We start from the raw sequence: 16,806 nt of genomic DNA on the forward strand, positions 1-16,806 counted from the left end.
ACATGACACTTTTTTCTTTACACCCTGCATTATTAATCCCCATTCAGCACTGCTCAACGCTGCTGGTAAACACTATTCAACACCTCTGTAGCTCTATAGCACCACCCAACCCCGAGCCCTGCACCACCAGCCTGTGAGCCTGCTGCTGGCTCCACTCGGGAGGAGCAGGCGGAGGTGGGGGTGGGAGCAGGAGGAGGTGGGGCGGGGTGCACCTCCTCCCTGGGGAGGAGTATCAGACAATGCGGGCCGACGGGGGAGCAGACTCTGGCGCCTCCGTCCCCCCTGGGGGGAGGTGGAGGTGGAGGTGGAGGTGGAGGAGGAGGAGGAGGAGGAGGAGGGGGAGGAGGAGGGGGAGGGATGCTCTGTTGCCACGGCAACCCTTATTTACCCCTCATAAATGAATTTCCTCCACCGCTCGCTCTACAGAGTTGTAGTATTTATCCAGAGGGGGAGGCAGAATATGCGATATCTATTCAAATAAGCAGTCATCAAATAGGCCAATAATCAGATGGCAGTAATCAAGTCGATTATTGATCCTTTTATTGGTGTGTTTGTGTGTCAGTTCTCCTGCGAGGGCCACAGGTCGCGGCAGGTTATCCAGGAGACCTTGCAGCGAACGGGAACACGTGGTTGACCGGGTGGACGCCAAACGCACCGCGGGTTTAAACCCGAGTTACCTTTTGTCAGAACACAGGGATGATTTTAATCCGGCTCACAGCAGGGAGTCAGCGGCCGAGACCACTCTTACCCTCATCCCTTTGTACCGCCGGGGTCCGGACTTAACCCGCCGGTGTTTAAAAGACATTAACAGAACTGTGTCAACAAGAGTCGAGGTACAGACCTCATGACGGTGCTCAAATCCCTTGTTGACATGGCCGTCCTTTACGTTGACTTTCAGTGATCTAGTGGAAAGTTTACAAGGCTGGCCGAGTTCTGCCCTCAAAAACGCACGTGATGCAAAAGCAAGATTTGTGGAAGGGGTAAACACATTAGACCGAGTGCAGACAGAGTGGCTGCTGGGATGTGGCGGTAAACACTTGACCCATAGGTACAGCGTCTCCACACCCCCAGTCAGCAGGGGTCATCCCCAGAGACAGCCAGGTGATAATCACCTGGAGGACAAACAGCGAGTCATCATTAAGGCACCGGAGAGCCGAGTCAAATGATGACTGCTAATCTCCCTTTTCCTCTGGAGGAAGACCTTCAATCCACTTGGAGAATACTAATTAACCATGACTGCTACTCACTATTACTTTGTATTAAGATGCTTTGGATAAAACTGATGACAGTGAATTCAGATTGAACATTAAGGAGGAGGAGACAGAGGAACAGTTAGGGGTGAGACAGTGAAAAAGATTCATGTTATTAAGCTGGAAGTAGGGGTCGGACAGGGAATTCAGATTCATGTCGTTCAAGAGCAGGTAGGGGTTAGACAGTGAATTCAGATTCATGTCATTATGTAGCAGGTAGGGGTTAGACAGTGAATTCAGATTCATGTCATTATGGAGCAGGTAGGGGTTAGACAGTGAATTCAGATTCATGTCATTGTGGAGCAGGTAGGGGTTAGACAGTGAATTCAGATTCATGTCATTATGGAGCAGGTAGGGGTTAGACAGTGAATTCAGATTCATGTCATTATGTAGCAGGTAGGGGTTAGACAGTGAATTCAGATTCATGTCATTATGGAGCAGGTAGGGGTTAGACAGTGAATTCAGATTCATGTTATTTACGGAGCAGGTAAGGGTTAGACAGTGAATTCGGATTCATGTCATTATGGAGCAGGTAGGGGTTAGACAGTGAATTCAGATTCATGTCATTATGTAGCAGGTAGGGGTTAGACAGTGAATTCAGATTCATGTCATTATGGAGCAGGTAGGGGTTAGACAGTGAATTCAGATTAATGTCATTATGGAGCAGGTAGGGGTTAGACAGTGAATTCAGATTCATGTCATTATGGAGCAGGTAAGGGTTAGACAGTGAATTCGGATTAATGTCATTATGGAGCAGGTAGGGGTTAGACAGTGAATTCAGATTCATGTCATTATGCTCTATGCTCCATGGTCTCGCTCAGGGATGCCTACGGGGAGACTGCAGAGATTGGGAATCGAACCCTGAACCTCATCCACTAGACTAACCGCTGGCCTCCCCCCCCCCCCAGGTGGAGCCAGAGACTATGCGGGGGGTTGGGGCTAAGTTCCCGGCCGACAGTGTGTCTGATACCGTGTCTTTTGTGAGTACTTCCCTGTGGTTGTGCGTTGTTAAGCTGTACTGTGGTAGGGATCGTCAAGAGCTAGTTTTAACTTTAGCCGTATCAATCTCTCACTTACTTGCTGATAATAATGTATTGTTTCCGGCCACTCATTTTACTAACACTAGTAAACTCACTAATGTGTCTAATTCCTCCATCGTGTGTAGTGGTGAATCCTGTGTTGTTGTTGCCGTGCATCTAAATCCAAATTTGCTGAATTCAAATCCTGGAAGATTGGTAGATAGAATTTGTGTGATGAGGAAATGCAAAGCAAGTAGTCGGTGAGCAGTCCTTTTCTGCCCTCTAGGGGTCAGAGATGGAACTGTTCCGTTTTGGCCCCAGGAAATGTGTGTGATTTAACAGATTCCACAACGTGATAAATGCTCACTGATCTTTCTCTTTGGGATGGGGGCGTCATCGTCCAGGAGCAGCCAGGCGTTGTGACCCCCACCACCGAGCTAGAGATGGACAACATGGACATGTTTCTGGAGAGACTGCCTCCTATTGGCAAGATGACGAAAACAGAGTCTCTCATCATTTCATCCAACAGGTAAATACACACTTTGGAGAAGCTCTTGACACGTAACTTATGGGACTGTTGATCACCAAGACAAACTAACAATTAATAAACTAAACATAACTTTATACCGTTTTTTCTGGTAGTGTGTATTCAAATGGTAGTTTATGGCCCTGTATTCCACAATGGGATATAATAAATTAACCGGACGACCCAAACATTAAAACAAACACTGAGGAATGTCCCCCTCTGGTGGTGAGACGAAGGACACTGCACTTGATTTCTGATGGCTCACATTGGTGCCTGAGACATCTACACGCACATAATGACATACATACTGTTAATACAACAGCTCCAATGACATGAATCTGGATTCACTGTCGAACCCCTACCTGCCCCACGATGCCATGAATCTGCATTCACTGTCGAACCCCTACCTGCCCCACGATGCCATGAATCTGAATTCACTGTCTAACCCCTCCTCCTTTCCTTGCAGGCAGGAGCCCAAGTTGGCAGGGCGTCGGGGCCGCAGCACGTCCCTGAAGGAGCGGCAGCCCAGCAGACCTCAGAACGAGAGAGCCAACAGCCTGGACAACGAGCGCGCCCTGGACACACGATGCCACCTGCAGGTGGGAGGGCGGCACTGCAGGCCATCACACTTTTATTAAGGACCAAACTGCATTGGTGTTGCCACAACCTGGTCTGCTGAAACATGGTCAATACAGCATATAGGTTTCAATTCAGGTGAAAACCTGACCAAATCCTTGGAAAATCACCTATTTTCCCTTCACTGTGCGTTCACCCTAAGAGCAAAGCGAATATTCGCTCTGCGTGTTCGCGCGGTTCGGCTCGCGCAAGTTAACTGGTTTGATTTTAGGATAGGGTTTTGGAGGATGATGGGGGAAGGAGGGTCTCTCTTGTGAACATCAATCACTTTCTCCTACATGCTGCGGTTCACTCCGGACTTCAGGGAGTGAACGCTGATTGGCTGCCACGACCAAGCATCCAGCGAAATTTGCGGAAAAAGTGAAAACATTTTAACTGGTGCGAATTGTTCGCGCAAGCACCAACAATTGTTAGGTTAACCCGCTTCCCGTATAAAACAAGGATAGCTAGGATAAGATGCTACACGATCGAAAGTACTATTTTTTAGATGACGGAGGCTGATGAGTCTGGGTGCGTTTGTTTCGCTCCACACAGATCCCCAGGAAGACGGTGTACGACCAGTTGAACCACATCCTGGTGTCGGACGAGCACCTGCCCGACAGCATCATCCTGGTCAACACCTCCGATTGGCAGGGCCAGGTGGGCGGGGCCCCCCGGGGTTTCGGCCCGGGCGTCCACACGCAGCATCAGGTGAGCTCTTTGACTCCTGACAGGCTCTTAACGCACGGCCGTGTGCTCTGTCTCTCCTCGTCTCCCAGTACCTGGCGGACGTGCTCCAGAACCACCAGCTCCCCGTGGTCTGCACCTGCACCACGGCCGACATCCAGGCCGCCTTCAACACCATCGTGTCCCGCATCCAGAGATTGTAAGTAGCCCTCTCCCTCTCTTTGTGTGTCTCTCTGTCTGTGTCTCTCTGTGTCTGTCTGTCTCTCTCTCCCTCTCTCTGACTTTGAGTCCATCTCTCTTTCTGTTTCTGTTTTTCTCTCTCTCTCTCTCTCTCTCTCTCTCTCTCTCTCTGTCTCTCACTTTTCCCATCTGTCTCTCTCTCTTTTTCTCTCTCCTCCCTCTCCCTCTCTGTCTCTCTCTGTCGTTTTGTCCGTCACTCTTTCTGTTTCTCTTTTTCCTGTGTACAATGGCTTAGGGCTGGGCGATTTAATCGAAATTCGTTCTCTATTTCGATTTCAGCGTCAAATGATCAAAAAAATAAAATAATCGTTTGAATAATCGCAATTTCAATATTGACCAAAATAATCGTGATTATGATTTTTTCCATAACCGAGCAACCCTACAATGGCTGTAGTTTCCCTGCCCCCAGCTGTAACTGTAACTCCCAGTGTGTCTCTGTCCCCAGCTGTAACTGTGACTCCCAGTGTGTCTCTGTCCCCAGCTGTAACTGCAACTCCCAGTGTAACAGTGTGTCTCTGTCCCCAGCTGTAACTGTAACTCCCAGTGTGTCTCTGCCCCCAGCTGTAACTGTAACTCCCAGTGTAACAGTGTGTCTCTGTCCCCAGCTGTAACTGTAACTCCCAGTGTAACAGTGTGTCTCTGTCCCCAGCTGTAACTGTAACTCCCAGTGTGTCTCTGTCCCCAGCTGTAACTGTAACTCCCAGTGTAACAGTGTGTCTCTGTCCCCAGCTGTAACTGTAACTCCCAGTGTAACAGTGTGTCTCTGTCCCCAGCTGTAACTGTAACTCCCAGACCCCGGTGCCCATGAAGGTGGCGGTGGCGGGCCCCCAGCATTACCTCAGCGCCGTGCTCCGCCTCTTCGTGGACCACCTGACCCACAAGACCCCTGATTGGCTGGGATACATGCGCTTCCTCATCATCCCCCTCGGTGCGTAGCATCCCCATTCAAATGATACGGCGCTGCTCTAAATACTCAAAGACGCTTGACAGAGTGAACGCAAAATAAAATAATTTAACGAGAACGTTTAGAAGTAAAATATCGGTTTGGGAGGGAGTTCCAGAGAGAGGGTGTGGCGATTGAGAAGGCCCTGGCTTTTGTGTTTCAATGTACTTATTGTACTGTTGTGTGTCTTTAAATGCCCCCCTGTGTACCACTTTTGGTCGGTCCAGGTCTGTCTTTCAACGAAACAAACCTGGTTACGTAAAATATCAGTAAAACACATCATAGCCAGGAGGGAACTCCTCAGAAACCCCAGCGGAGGAGAACAGGAACCTTGAGAAGGAACCCGTTCTGCGATGAGTAGGAGTGAGCTAGGAGTGAGACACACTAGGGTTAGGGAGCCAGACTGGTATACAAACGGCATGTGGCTCAGGAGGTAGAGCGGGTTGGCTGGATAACGGAAGGTTGCTAGTACGATCCCCGGTTCGATACCCGGAGTGTCGAGGTGTCGCTGAGCAATACACAAAGCCCTTGACAACGCCGTCGGTGTGTGATTGTGTGCATGAATGGGTGAGCGTTAGGCCATATTGTAAAGCGCTTGGCATCTGGTTAGAAGCGCGGTATAAATGCAGTCCATTTACCACCATTTCCAAACAGCGAACACATCACTGAGCCGGAGGTTACCAAACCAAGGTCTCATCGGAGGTCTTACGTTAGGCTTCTGTCTCCCTAGCGCCTCTCTCTCCCGCCCTAACGTTCCTCCTCCTCCTCCTCCTCCTCTTCCTCTGTGTTGCCCAGGCGCCCACCCGGTTTCCAAGTACCTGGGCTCCATCGACTACCGCTACAACAGCCTGTTCCAGGACGCAGCCTGGAGGGAGCTCTTCCACAAAGCCGAGGCCCCCGTCGTGGGTAGGATGCGGCCGCCGGCCCTCAGGGGCCAGTAGGGAACAGAACCTGGGCTCTCGTTGAAACAGAGACCTGCTTTTATCACAAACAGAGCTAGTAAAGCCCTGTGATTTCCGCAATGCGAAAACCGCAGACGGAAATCCTGGAGTTTGGTACTAGAAATGGAATGAACTGTAAAACGTGGAACATTGCAGAAACACAATTTTTTTCAACATTTTCCATGATTTGGCAGAAATTGATCAAAAATAACAATTATAAAAAGTAGGCCAGATTATTTTGGTATCCTTACAGACGACAAGGCATGAATAAATAACTCATTTTTCGATTTTTTTTGGAGAGGGTTTCGTCAAATCGTTACACCGTCACGATTTTGAGAAACATGCCAAAGAGGCTATATAAGACGGCCAAGTCCTTTTAAAAACTAAAAAAATCGACCCTTACCAATGCTCTGCTATTCAGAGCAGAGTGATACCAAGACTATTATGAGTCGGGGGATAAACTGTTGAGGAAATTCAGAAAAAAAACTGAAAAACACTGATTTTATAGGTCTTTAAGCTAGCTTGTGATTAAAACTGGTGTCTGCTTGAAATATTAGTTAATCATTAAAACATTCAAAAGTCAATCAATTAAAGTCGCAACGTGTAAGATTGAGCCCCTGGTTCAAAGAAACGACAGAGTGACCACGGACGGACGGAAGCACGGACGGACGCATCCATCGGTTGGTTCCGTGTCGTGTTGCCAGGCCGACCGTGAACCCCACTTCCTGTGTCCCCAACAGCGCAGGAGAGCCCGGACGTGGTTGCCAGAGTAACACAGTACATGCTGGGGGCCAACGGGGCCCACCAGCTCCCCATCGCAGAGGCCATGCTGACCTACAAACAGAAGAGGTAGGTCTGCTCCCGGCCTCCCCCCCCCCAGAGGGGCGCCTAGTGGCCCCCAGGGGCCCCGGTCGCGCCCCGCTCCTTCCTGACGTCAGAGAGCACCGCTTCACATGCGCGTTTCTAGAAACAACCGCCGCGGTCCGCAACGTCAACTCAGCTTCACGTGAAAAACCTGCAGTACTGAAAAATACTACTTAGCATTGTGTAGCGTCTTATCCTAGCTATCTTTGTTGTAAATGGGGAATGGGAATGGAAAGCGATATACTGTTTCTCTTTCTTCTGACTAATGTACTAATTGTAAGTCGCTTTGGATAAAAAGCGTCTGCTAAATGACCTCAATGTTAATGTAAATCTTAATGGGACAGTTGGTCGGGGATTCACGTTCCCCATTGGTCTAAAAAGGACCAATGAGGCGGGGGTTGTTTCCCAGAAGGCGTGCGAGGTGGTACTCTCTGGTACTGGAAGATGGCCGCGTGTCGACGGTTCCTCTTTAAACACACACACACACACACACACACACACACACTCTCTCTCTCTCTCTCTCTCTCTCTCTCTCTCTCTCCCTCTCTCTCTCTCTCTCTCTCTCTCTCTCTCTCTCTCTCTCTCTCTCTCTCTCTCTCTCTCTCTCTCTCTCTCTCACACACACACAGGTTTTATGTTTGTATGGGAACTGGGAGTTTCGTGTGGGTGCAGGTGGACTTATTGTTCTGTAAACCAGCACTATTTTTGATTTCTGGGTTGGTGTTTTAACAACATGTTGAGAAGATAGGTTACCGTTTTAACAGATAGATTAGTGTTGTAACTGTTAAATTAGTGATTTAAAAACATGTTTGCTTTAACAACATGTGCAAAGGAAGAGCATAGGTGAGGGTGAGAGCATTGGGCTTTTAACAATGTATTCTAGCTTGCGATATGGAATTTTGGAACACACACTCCATCCAGCTAATAACCCTATAACAATATAACCCTAACTACTGTTTGGTTTCAGGGATATATCCTGTGTTTATCTACATGTTGTCATTAAACCTTGGTCTCCATCTCTGTGTGGGAATAACATGTGTTTTTTTTCCCTGTCCTGTTTATTTTTTGTTCGTCCTTTCTATCTCTGAAGGAAAAAGAGCTTTCATTTTGATTTTGCAGTAAGGTATTGTGGCTACGCTTGAGTCTGTGTGTGTTTGCTGGAGATCCTGTGCTTGGTTCTGTGTGTCTACGACCCCTCGTCTCCAACCCTCCGACCCGCCTTCCTTCCAGTTTCTTCCGCTGCCTGCTACTTTAACGGCCGTCTGGTTTAGTATCCAGTACCAAAAAGCCCCCAACTCCCAAAAGAAAATACTGTTGACCGAAAAATCACAATGCAACGTACATTTTCGTAAAAAAAAACGACCGCTAGGACCAAATCTATAACTATGCTACGTTCAAAATGAGCCAGAAAAGACTGACCTCTTAAGTGTATGAACATTTTAACGATATCCGACTCTAGATTGTTATCGGAATATCTCAGATTTCCTTTGATCTGCCTTTAACTGAGCAAGTCGTAGCAGCAAAGCGCCAAAAAGCATCGTATCATTCCGATATTCGTTAGGAGTAACGAATTATCGTGAACGTTCGCTGACTTTTCCGACAGGTATCAACTTGTTAAAGTGGCATGAAGCCAGTTTCCTGTCAGCTCTGTGTTCTCGTCCCTCTTGGCCCCGCCTCTTCCTGTCCAACCCCTTCTACTTCTTGTCCTCTGTCCCCTCCCTAGTTTCTGTCTGTTATTGGCTTGCGTCTACATCTAATACATCACGATGCAAATCTACGAAAAACTGATAAGATCACTGTTTATATTAATTACGACGTACGTTTAGTAATGTCCCTTAAAGGTGACATATTAAACCACCAGGTGTGGGTGTGATAAGCCATAACAAGCTGTTTTGAAAATCACACCTGGTGGTATAATATGTCACCTTTAACGTACAAAAGCTAACTTGGTGATGTGGTTTGATTTCTAGTGCTTGGGTACCCTTTAAGCGGACATTCGAATCAAAGGTACCGCAGAAAAGACCTCACACATCTATTCACGATCATCCCCCCTTGAGCGGCAAGTTGAAGGCAGGCCATGTACGCTTGTCTGTGTGGATGAGTTTAAATGTTTGTCAGTTGGAGTGTGTTGTGCTCTGGTGGTAGTTGAGAGAGAGAGAGCGAGAGAGAGAGAGAGAGAGAGAGAGAGAGAGGGATGCTGTGTAGACTCTCGCTCTTTTTCTTTTCCTTTCTCCTTCCCCTCTCTCTCTCTCTCTCTCCTTCCCCTCTCTCTCTCTCTCTCTCTCTCTCTCTCTCCTGTCCCCTCTCTCCCTTCTCTGTAGTCTCTCTGTTTCCTCGCTGGGGAGCCGCTGGCAGGTCTCCTCAAGGCAAGAGCATCAACCCTCTCACGTAGCATTAGCGGCGCGGTTAGCCTAGCCGCTAGCTGCCTGGCACCGACTGGTTATTTTTCTGGACAGCCCCAGGAAAATAGTTCAACCGTCGTTAGCTAGCCGTAGCTAACTGTCGTTAGTGAGCATGCTAACTGTCGTTAGCTAGCTGTAGCTGGCATGCACTACCGCTACTACAGGTAGTGCATGTGGGAGCTCCATCACTCGGTTGCTGCTCTTCCTGTGCGATGGCGGTCGGCACTATCTACTTCCTGGTTCAATCTATTATTTTACCGCAGTCTGTCGCCGTCTACTTCCTGGCCCAACCTATTCTTTTACCTCACTCTGTCACCGTCTACTTCGTGGTTCAACCCTATTTTACCTCAGTCTTTCCCCGCCTACTTCCTGGTTTCAACGTATTATTTTACCTCAGTCTGTCGTCGTCTAAGCCCTGATTAATCTGCTGCTGGTCTTGATATGCTGGGCTGATCCCAAAGGAAACCCCGAGATCTTTCCTCCTGCTCTGAAAGATGTGGTCTTTCCTCCGGGGGAAAGGGGTTTGCATGTCTGCTGTTCTCTGCTGAATCATGACAGCATGATCTCGCTGGAAGGTTCCTCCCTGTCCTGGTTCCCTAGCCTGGCTTCCAGCAGAGCATGCTTCGACGAGGGTGTAGTTTCTGGTTGGTCGATGACTCATGTAGTATGCAAACTACATAGTTTCCTGCTATCCACCGGAAATAACTAACCCTAGTGGTCGGGACGATGGAGGGGACTAACTGTATGAACTGGTGGTGAATAGTTAAGTAGTAAAGTACCGCTGAAACTCCGGGGCGCTTCTGCTTCTGGGCTGTTGGCTCTTTTGATTTCACCTTTTCGCTTCCTCAAATCACGTAGAACGGCCCTACTGTCGACTGCATGTTGATATTTCATTGTCTCTTGTCTCTCTCTCTCTCTCTCTCTCTCTCTCTCTCTCTCTCTCTCTCTCTTGCTCTTTCTCTACCCTCTCTCTTGCTCTTTCTCTCGTTCTCTCTCTCTTGCTCTCTCTCTCTCTCTGCTCTCTCGCTCTCTCTCTCCTCTCTTGCTCTTTATCTCGTTCTCTCTTTCCCTTCCTCTCTCCCCCCCCCCCCCTCTCTTTCTCTCTGGTATCCCACTCTGCCTCCCAGCCCTGATGAGGAGTCTTGCCAGAAGTTCATCCCCTTCGTCGGGGTAAGTCCCTGCTGACGCCTTCTCTAAACCGGCAGCGCGTCTGCAGTTTACAGTTTGTCTGCAGATGAGTGAAAGCCGGTTCCTGTCCTGGTTCTGCTGGTAACCCTCATCTTCTGTTCTCTTCAGATGGTGAAGGTCGGGATGGTGGAGCAGGCTTCAGCTACGTCAGGCAAGATATAAGAAGATGTATCACATGATGAGAGTTTGGATAAATCACATGACTAGAGTTCAGATATATCACATGATGAGAGTTTGGATATATCACATGATGAGAGTTTGGATATATCACATGACTAGAGTTCAGATATATCACATGAATAGAGTTCAGATATATCACATGATGAGAGTTTGGATATGTCACATGACTATAGTTCAGATAAATCACATGATGAGAGTTTGGATATATCACATGACTAGAGTTCGAGTATATCACGTGACTAGAGTTCGAGTATATCACATGACTAGAGTTCGAGTATATCACGTGACTAGAGTTCAGATAAATCACATGACTAGAGCTCAGATATATCACATGACTAGAGTTCGAGTATATCACGTGACTAGAGTTCAGATAAATCACATGACTAGAGCTCAGATATATCACATGACTAGAGTTCAGATATATCACATGACGAGAGTTTGGATATATCACATGACTAGAGTTCAGATATATCACATGACTAGAGCTCAGATATATCAAATGACTAGAGTTCAGATATATCACATGATGAGAGTTTGAGTACATCACGTGACTAGAGTTCAGATATATCACATGACTAGAGTTCAGCTATATCACATGACTAGAGTTCAGATATATCACATGACTAGAGCTCAGATATATCACATGACTAGAGTTCAGATATATCACATGATGAGAGTTCGCTTTTACCCAAAGTGAACTACAGTAACTACACTACACACGCCAGTTCAGACACAGCGTACACATCATGAAGGAGCGGGCATAGGGTCGCCTCCTTGTAAGGGCTTAGTGCAGACCCGGAGCGTGTTGTGTGTGCTGACGCTTGCCCCCCCCCCCCCCCCCCCCCAGGTGACTCTGACGACGCGGCCCCCCCGGGCTCCTCGATGCTGTCCTCCACCCCCCCTCAGGGGTCCCCCTCCCTGAAGGAGGCCTCGCCCACGCCGCCCCCCTCCTCGCCCTCCGTCCACACCAGCTTCAGCGCGTACAGGTAAACCTCCACAACGCTCCGGGGTCGTCACCGTCGGGGCACACGCCGCCATTTTGTGAGGACGCCAGGGAGTTGTAGTCCAATCCTGAATGAACGTCAATATACCTTCATGTAAAGGTACTTTTGCCACGTCTTGCGTGTGAAACGCTGTGGCGTACACCTCGGGGGACACGCCCACTTGTGATGTCACTAAAGCACAGGAAAAGGCAGATTTTCAAACGGCTTGTAAAGACTATTCACGCTCACACCTGGTGGCACAATATCAACCCCTTTGAAGTGTGAGGTCTGTTTGCTGCCCACACGCAGAAGAAAGTGAACGGATTACAGTTTAAAACAGATTAAAGGCAAGCTAGCAAACAAACTCAACGGCTGTGTGTTTACGTGTGTTGTGCATGCACGCATGTGCGCATGCCTGCCTGCGCATGTGTGCGTGTTCGTGTGCTTGCGTGTCTGCGCGTGCGTGTTCGTGTGTGTGCGTGTTCGTGCCTGCGTGCGTTCCCAGCTGCGGCGGCCCCGGGGAGCTGATGGGGCTTCAGGTGGACTACTGGGTGGCGCCCGCCGAGCGCAAGAAGGACGTGGAGAAGCGCGACGCCTCGGCCAAGAACACGCTGAAGTGCACCTTCCGCTCGCTGCAGGTCAGCCGGCTGCCACCGGGGGGCGCCGAGGGCAGCCCCTCGCTGCCCACCATGTCCATGACCGTGGTCACCAAGGAGAAGAACAAGAAGGGTGAGCCAGGAGCGGCTCCGCGGCGGTTTGAGGCCTCTCAACATTTGGGTTGATTTTTAAAATGGAGGTTTTGTTGTGTTTTCCTCTACCCCTGGCTTGACCCCGTTTGTTTAATGAAATGTTGGTACGTTGATTCATTTCTGTGAGTGATAAAATCAAATCCAACTTTTAGACAATTGTTTAATCCAAAGGCACCAGCTCAGCTATTTAGGAGACGGCTTCATCCAATGGGGTTGGATGGACTCGAGATGCAGTTCAGTAAGGAGCCGGTAGGGTTAGACAGTGGGTTCAGATACAGGTCTGTAAGGACTAGTTAGGGTTAGACAGTGGGTTCAGATACAGGTCAGTAAGGAGCAGGTAGGGTTAGGCAGTGGGTTCAGATACAGGTCAGTAAGGAGCAGGTAGGGGTTAGACAGTGAGTTCAGATACAGGTCAGTAAGAAGCAGGTTGGGGTTTGACAGTGGTTCAGTTACAGGTCAGTACGGAGCAGGTAGGGGTTAGTGGGGAATCTTAATCAAGGATGCCTACAGGTTAGGGTGCTGACATTGGGGGATTGAACCCACAACCTTTTTGCCTGGGAGTCAAAAACACAGCAGTCGCGACACTATCCTTTCCCTTTGTAGCCTGTAAATATGTTTTAATGGCTTATGAATGGCTTTCAAAGAGTTTACAAAGTTATCTATTTTAGCTATTTAGTTATTACTTCAATGGGAAGTGAAACCAATGCCAGCCTACCACAATAAAGGTTTGTTTTGCCCTCCTCCAGTCATGTTCCTACCAAAGAAGAGTAAAGATAAGGAGGTGGAGAGCAAGAGTCAGCTGATCGAGGGAATCAGCCGCCTCATCTGCACTGCCAAGCAACAGCAGACTATGCTGAGAGGTACCCTCCCTCTACTTATGATGTACCATCCTCATACCCTCCCTCTACTTATGATGTTCCAGTTTGAGCACCAGTCTCATAACATAACCCTCCCTCTACTTATGATTTTCCTGTTTGAGGACCAGTCTCATTACACAACCCTCCCTCTACTTGTGATGTTCCTGTTTGAGGACCAGTCTCTTTACACAACCCTCCCTCTACTTATGATGTTCCTGTTTGAGGACCAGTCTCTTTACACAACCCTCCCTCTATTTATGATGTTCCTGTTTGAGGACCAGTCTCTTTACACAACCCTCCCTCTACTTATGATGTTCCTGTTTGAGGACCAGTCTCATTACACAACCCTCCCTCTATTTATGATGTTCCTGTTTGAGGACCAGTCTCATTACACAACCCTCCCTCTATTTATGATGTTCCTGTTTGAGGACCAGTCTCATTACACAACCCTCCCTCTACTTATGATGTTCCTGTTTGAGGACCAGTCTCATTACACAACCCTCCCTCTATTTATGATGTTCCTGTTTGAGGACCAGTCTCATTACATAACCCTCCCTCTACTTAATATGTTCCGGTTTGAGGACCAGTCTCATTAATTAACCCTCCCTCTACTTATGATGTTGCTGTTTGAGGACCAGTCTTGTAAGATGACCCTCCCTCTACTTATTAAGTACCTGTTTTCTAATAACATGGGGGTGGTAGTCCGCTAAACAACACAGTTGGCCACCTGTCATCAGGAACAAGCTAATAAACCAAAACAGATTTATATTCCAACAAACTGTTTTCTGACCCGCTCTTGTGTTCTTCGGAACATGCCTTGTTCTGGCCTACCGGGCTGTAGATTGTAAATAACGTTTTGTGTGCGTCGGCTTGCGTCCCGCTGCAGTGCTGATCGACGGAGTGGAGTGGAACGACGTCAAGTTCTTCCAGCTCGCCGCCCAGTGGTCGTCCCACGTCAAGCACTTCCCCATCGGGATCTTTGGCCACACCAAGGGCCCCTACTAGAGGCCCCCGGCCCCCAAAAGACTGAAAACAAACACACACCCCGATCCCATGCTCCCCCCTGCTACCCCCCGTCATAATGTTTGCGTGTTCTTTTTTAAATTAATTATATTTGTTACGTACGTACAAACGACGCTCGTCAAACAGAGCCTCTTGAGGAGAGTTCCTTCCCGCCTTTTTGAAAACTGATGTTTTTATTGAAACTGGTGAAAATTGTCATGACATCGTGATTTGGGTATTAACGTTGTAGTGTTGTCCTCTCCCTCTTTTCACTCGCAGCTTGGTGTTATGATTGAGCTTTTGATTTTGAATACTGCAATACTGTTTGTGAGACACTGAGGCTGTCCGGATGTGAAGAGCTGGTCGTCATCTTGCTCGGGTCAACGACGACTCAAACCTCCTGCTTTGAGACAAAGAACAAGACCTTTGACCCTGTGTGTTCGTTGGAACACGTATGGAGTGTGCAATAGAGCTTTTTCACAGAGCGGCCATGTTGTGTTTTGTTCGGGGGGGGGGGGGGGGTGGAAACCTTCTAGAATCTTTTGAAACCATGACAACTCGACTCACACCATTCTTAGACCCGCGTTCCATTTCCGCCCTCACCCATGTAGCAGTAAGAACTTAGCCTTTACCGTTGAGTCGTCACGGTTTCACCAAAGATATCCACAAGGCTCCCCCACCCAGCGTACCAATATGGCCGCCCGGTGGAAAGGTCAATAACGAACAATGTCAAGATGGAGGCCCTGCCTTACCTGTGGTTTTCTTTCTTTGTTCAAGCGTCCTGTCTTCTCTGAGCTACACTGTCCTCGTTTTTTCAAGATGCACCTTGTCTCAACGATTTTGAGTGTCAATGATCTTAATGACAATGTTTCGGTTAAAAAAGGCTACTGTTCTTCTGACAACCAAACCGATAGCACAAGATTTAAATTAAGTTCAATTAAAAAAGGAGGTATGGAGAACTAATAGAACTGTTATAGCTGCAAAAATATTGACGAAAAAAGGGCAAAGCTTCAGGTTTTTTTAATCAACGAGTATTTTCTAACGAATGTCTGTTTATTTCCGAACCTCTGCACTGTCCCTCGTTTCCCAACACACTCCGGTCTATCACCAGGTAAGACTTGGCCTAGACTTCTCCACAAGCCCTTCCCTCTCTCGACGCACCCACGGTGTTCCAGCCCACCCCGCCCCCCCAGACCCTAGAGGAGAACATACCGCCCCCCTGGGGGCACTGTAATGTAAAGCACTTTTGAAACGTTTGTCCCAGTTTTAGACCAGTATTTAAACGCACTGTAGTCAGTCCATCCGAGCTTACCAACCGCACAAAACAACGTTGATATGCAATCCAGAAAACGAGCCAGTAGACCGGTCACTCTGAGTACGATAGGCCCCCCATATGCCACTCGGAACACGAGTCATAAGTTTGATGGGTTTTTACTTAATGGACCTCCCCTCTCCCCATAACCGCCCCCAAACCCCCCTTCCCACCCTCTTTAATGTTCTATACTAAACACATCTTAATCAACCGACCCATAATTAGTAAGTTGGTAGGCCTTCCAATGGCAGCAATGGGACAAGCATCAAGTTAGCTGTTGACGTGTGTTAGCGTTTCTAAAAAAGTTTAGCAGTGTTATAACATGATTTAGATTTTTGTCCCCCTTTTTACTTACGAGTACTCGGTTTAAAAAAACCCGCAACTAATATTGACAATGTATCGTTTGTTTAAATGCCATTTATTTATATCCATTGCCAATTTTTTTTAATAAGTGCCTACATTTCCCAATTCTGACAAATCAACTCCGCCCTTGGCTTATGGTGCTGAGTCTGGTGTTTGCTAATAAACTTGATTGGATGTCGTGGACGGACGCTGCTTTGTCATCATATCAGAAAACATGTCGAGAGTCGGGCTTCTGAACGTCTACTCTGCAGGGAGGAGCCGACACCGTGAAGGTGGGGCGCAGCAGAATTAACAACAGACCCCCCATTGTTGATTTCTAGACGACATTTTAGCCCCTTTGTTTTGTATTTGTCTTGAAAAGGCTTGTTACGCGTTCCCACTGTAATCCCAACATTGGGAGTAATAAAACTACTATACACACTATTCATATCGGCTCTTTTATTTGATTTGGGGTATTTTAGTTGTTGCATATTAGTCAGAGTTAAGATGAATAACTTGATAGGCAGCACCTTTTTTTAAATAACCCAAAACAGAGTTTACAAAGTGTTTCAACCAGAACTAAAAACGTGTCCTGCAGGCACAAAACCAAAACAAGCACACACACAGACACAAATGAACCCCAAATGCAGTTGAATAATTGACTTAATTGGCCTTGCTGAGCGAGAGTGGGGTCATGCGTCAGAGG

General features: G+C 47.9%; 1 protein-coding gene across 3 annotated transcripts in view; it reads left to right on the plus strand.

Moving 5' to 3' along the window:
- Window positions 1–16,447, plus strand: part of pacs2 (phosphofurin acidic cluster sorting protein 2) — a 52,123-nt gene extending 35,676 nt beyond the window's left edge. For 2 of the 3 annotated variants that reach the window (XM_079752689.1, XM_079752690.1), the window contains exons 11-25: window positions 2,159–2,230; window positions 2,674–2,798; window positions 3,262–3,394; window positions 3,966–4,070; window positions 4,190–4,296; window positions 5,111–5,265; window positions 6,076–6,186; window positions 6,962–7,070; window positions 8,176–8,208; window positions 10,615–10,657; window positions 10,784–10,826; window positions 11,703–11,841; window positions 12,344–12,567; window positions 13,334–13,447; window positions 14,331–16,447. In XM_079752689.1, the coding sequence (XP_079608815.1) occupies window positions 2,159–2,230; window positions 2,674–2,798; window positions 3,262–3,394; window positions 3,966–4,070; window positions 4,190–4,296; window positions 5,111–5,265; window positions 6,076–6,186; window positions 6,962–7,070; window positions 8,176–8,208; window positions 10,615–10,657; window positions 10,784–10,826; window positions 11,703–11,841; window positions 12,344–12,567; window positions 13,334–13,447; window positions 14,331–14,449 (1,632 nt within the window). In that variant the 3' untranslated portion in view covers window positions 14,450–16,447. Of the gene's footprint in view, window positions 1–2,158; window positions 2,231–2,673; window positions 2,799–3,261; window positions 3,395–3,965; window positions 4,071–4,189; window positions 4,297–5,110; window positions 5,266–6,075; window positions 6,187–6,961; window positions 7,071–8,175; window positions 8,209–9,055; window positions 9,513–10,614; window positions 10,658–10,783; window positions 10,827–11,702; window positions 11,842–12,343; window positions 12,568–13,333; window positions 13,448–14,330 lie in introns of those variants that run through there. The other variant, XM_079752691.1, reaches the window with a different exon arrangement.
- The last annotated feature ends 359 nt before the right edge of the window (window positions 16,448–16,806 follow it).

Source organism: Pollachius pollachius, assembly GCF_949987615.1.
Source record: "Pollachius pollachius genome assembly, chromosome: 15".
NCBI classification, from domain to species: domain Eukaryota; kingdom Metazoa; phylum Chordata; class Actinopteri; order Gadiformes; family Gadidae; genus Pollachius; species Pollachius pollachius.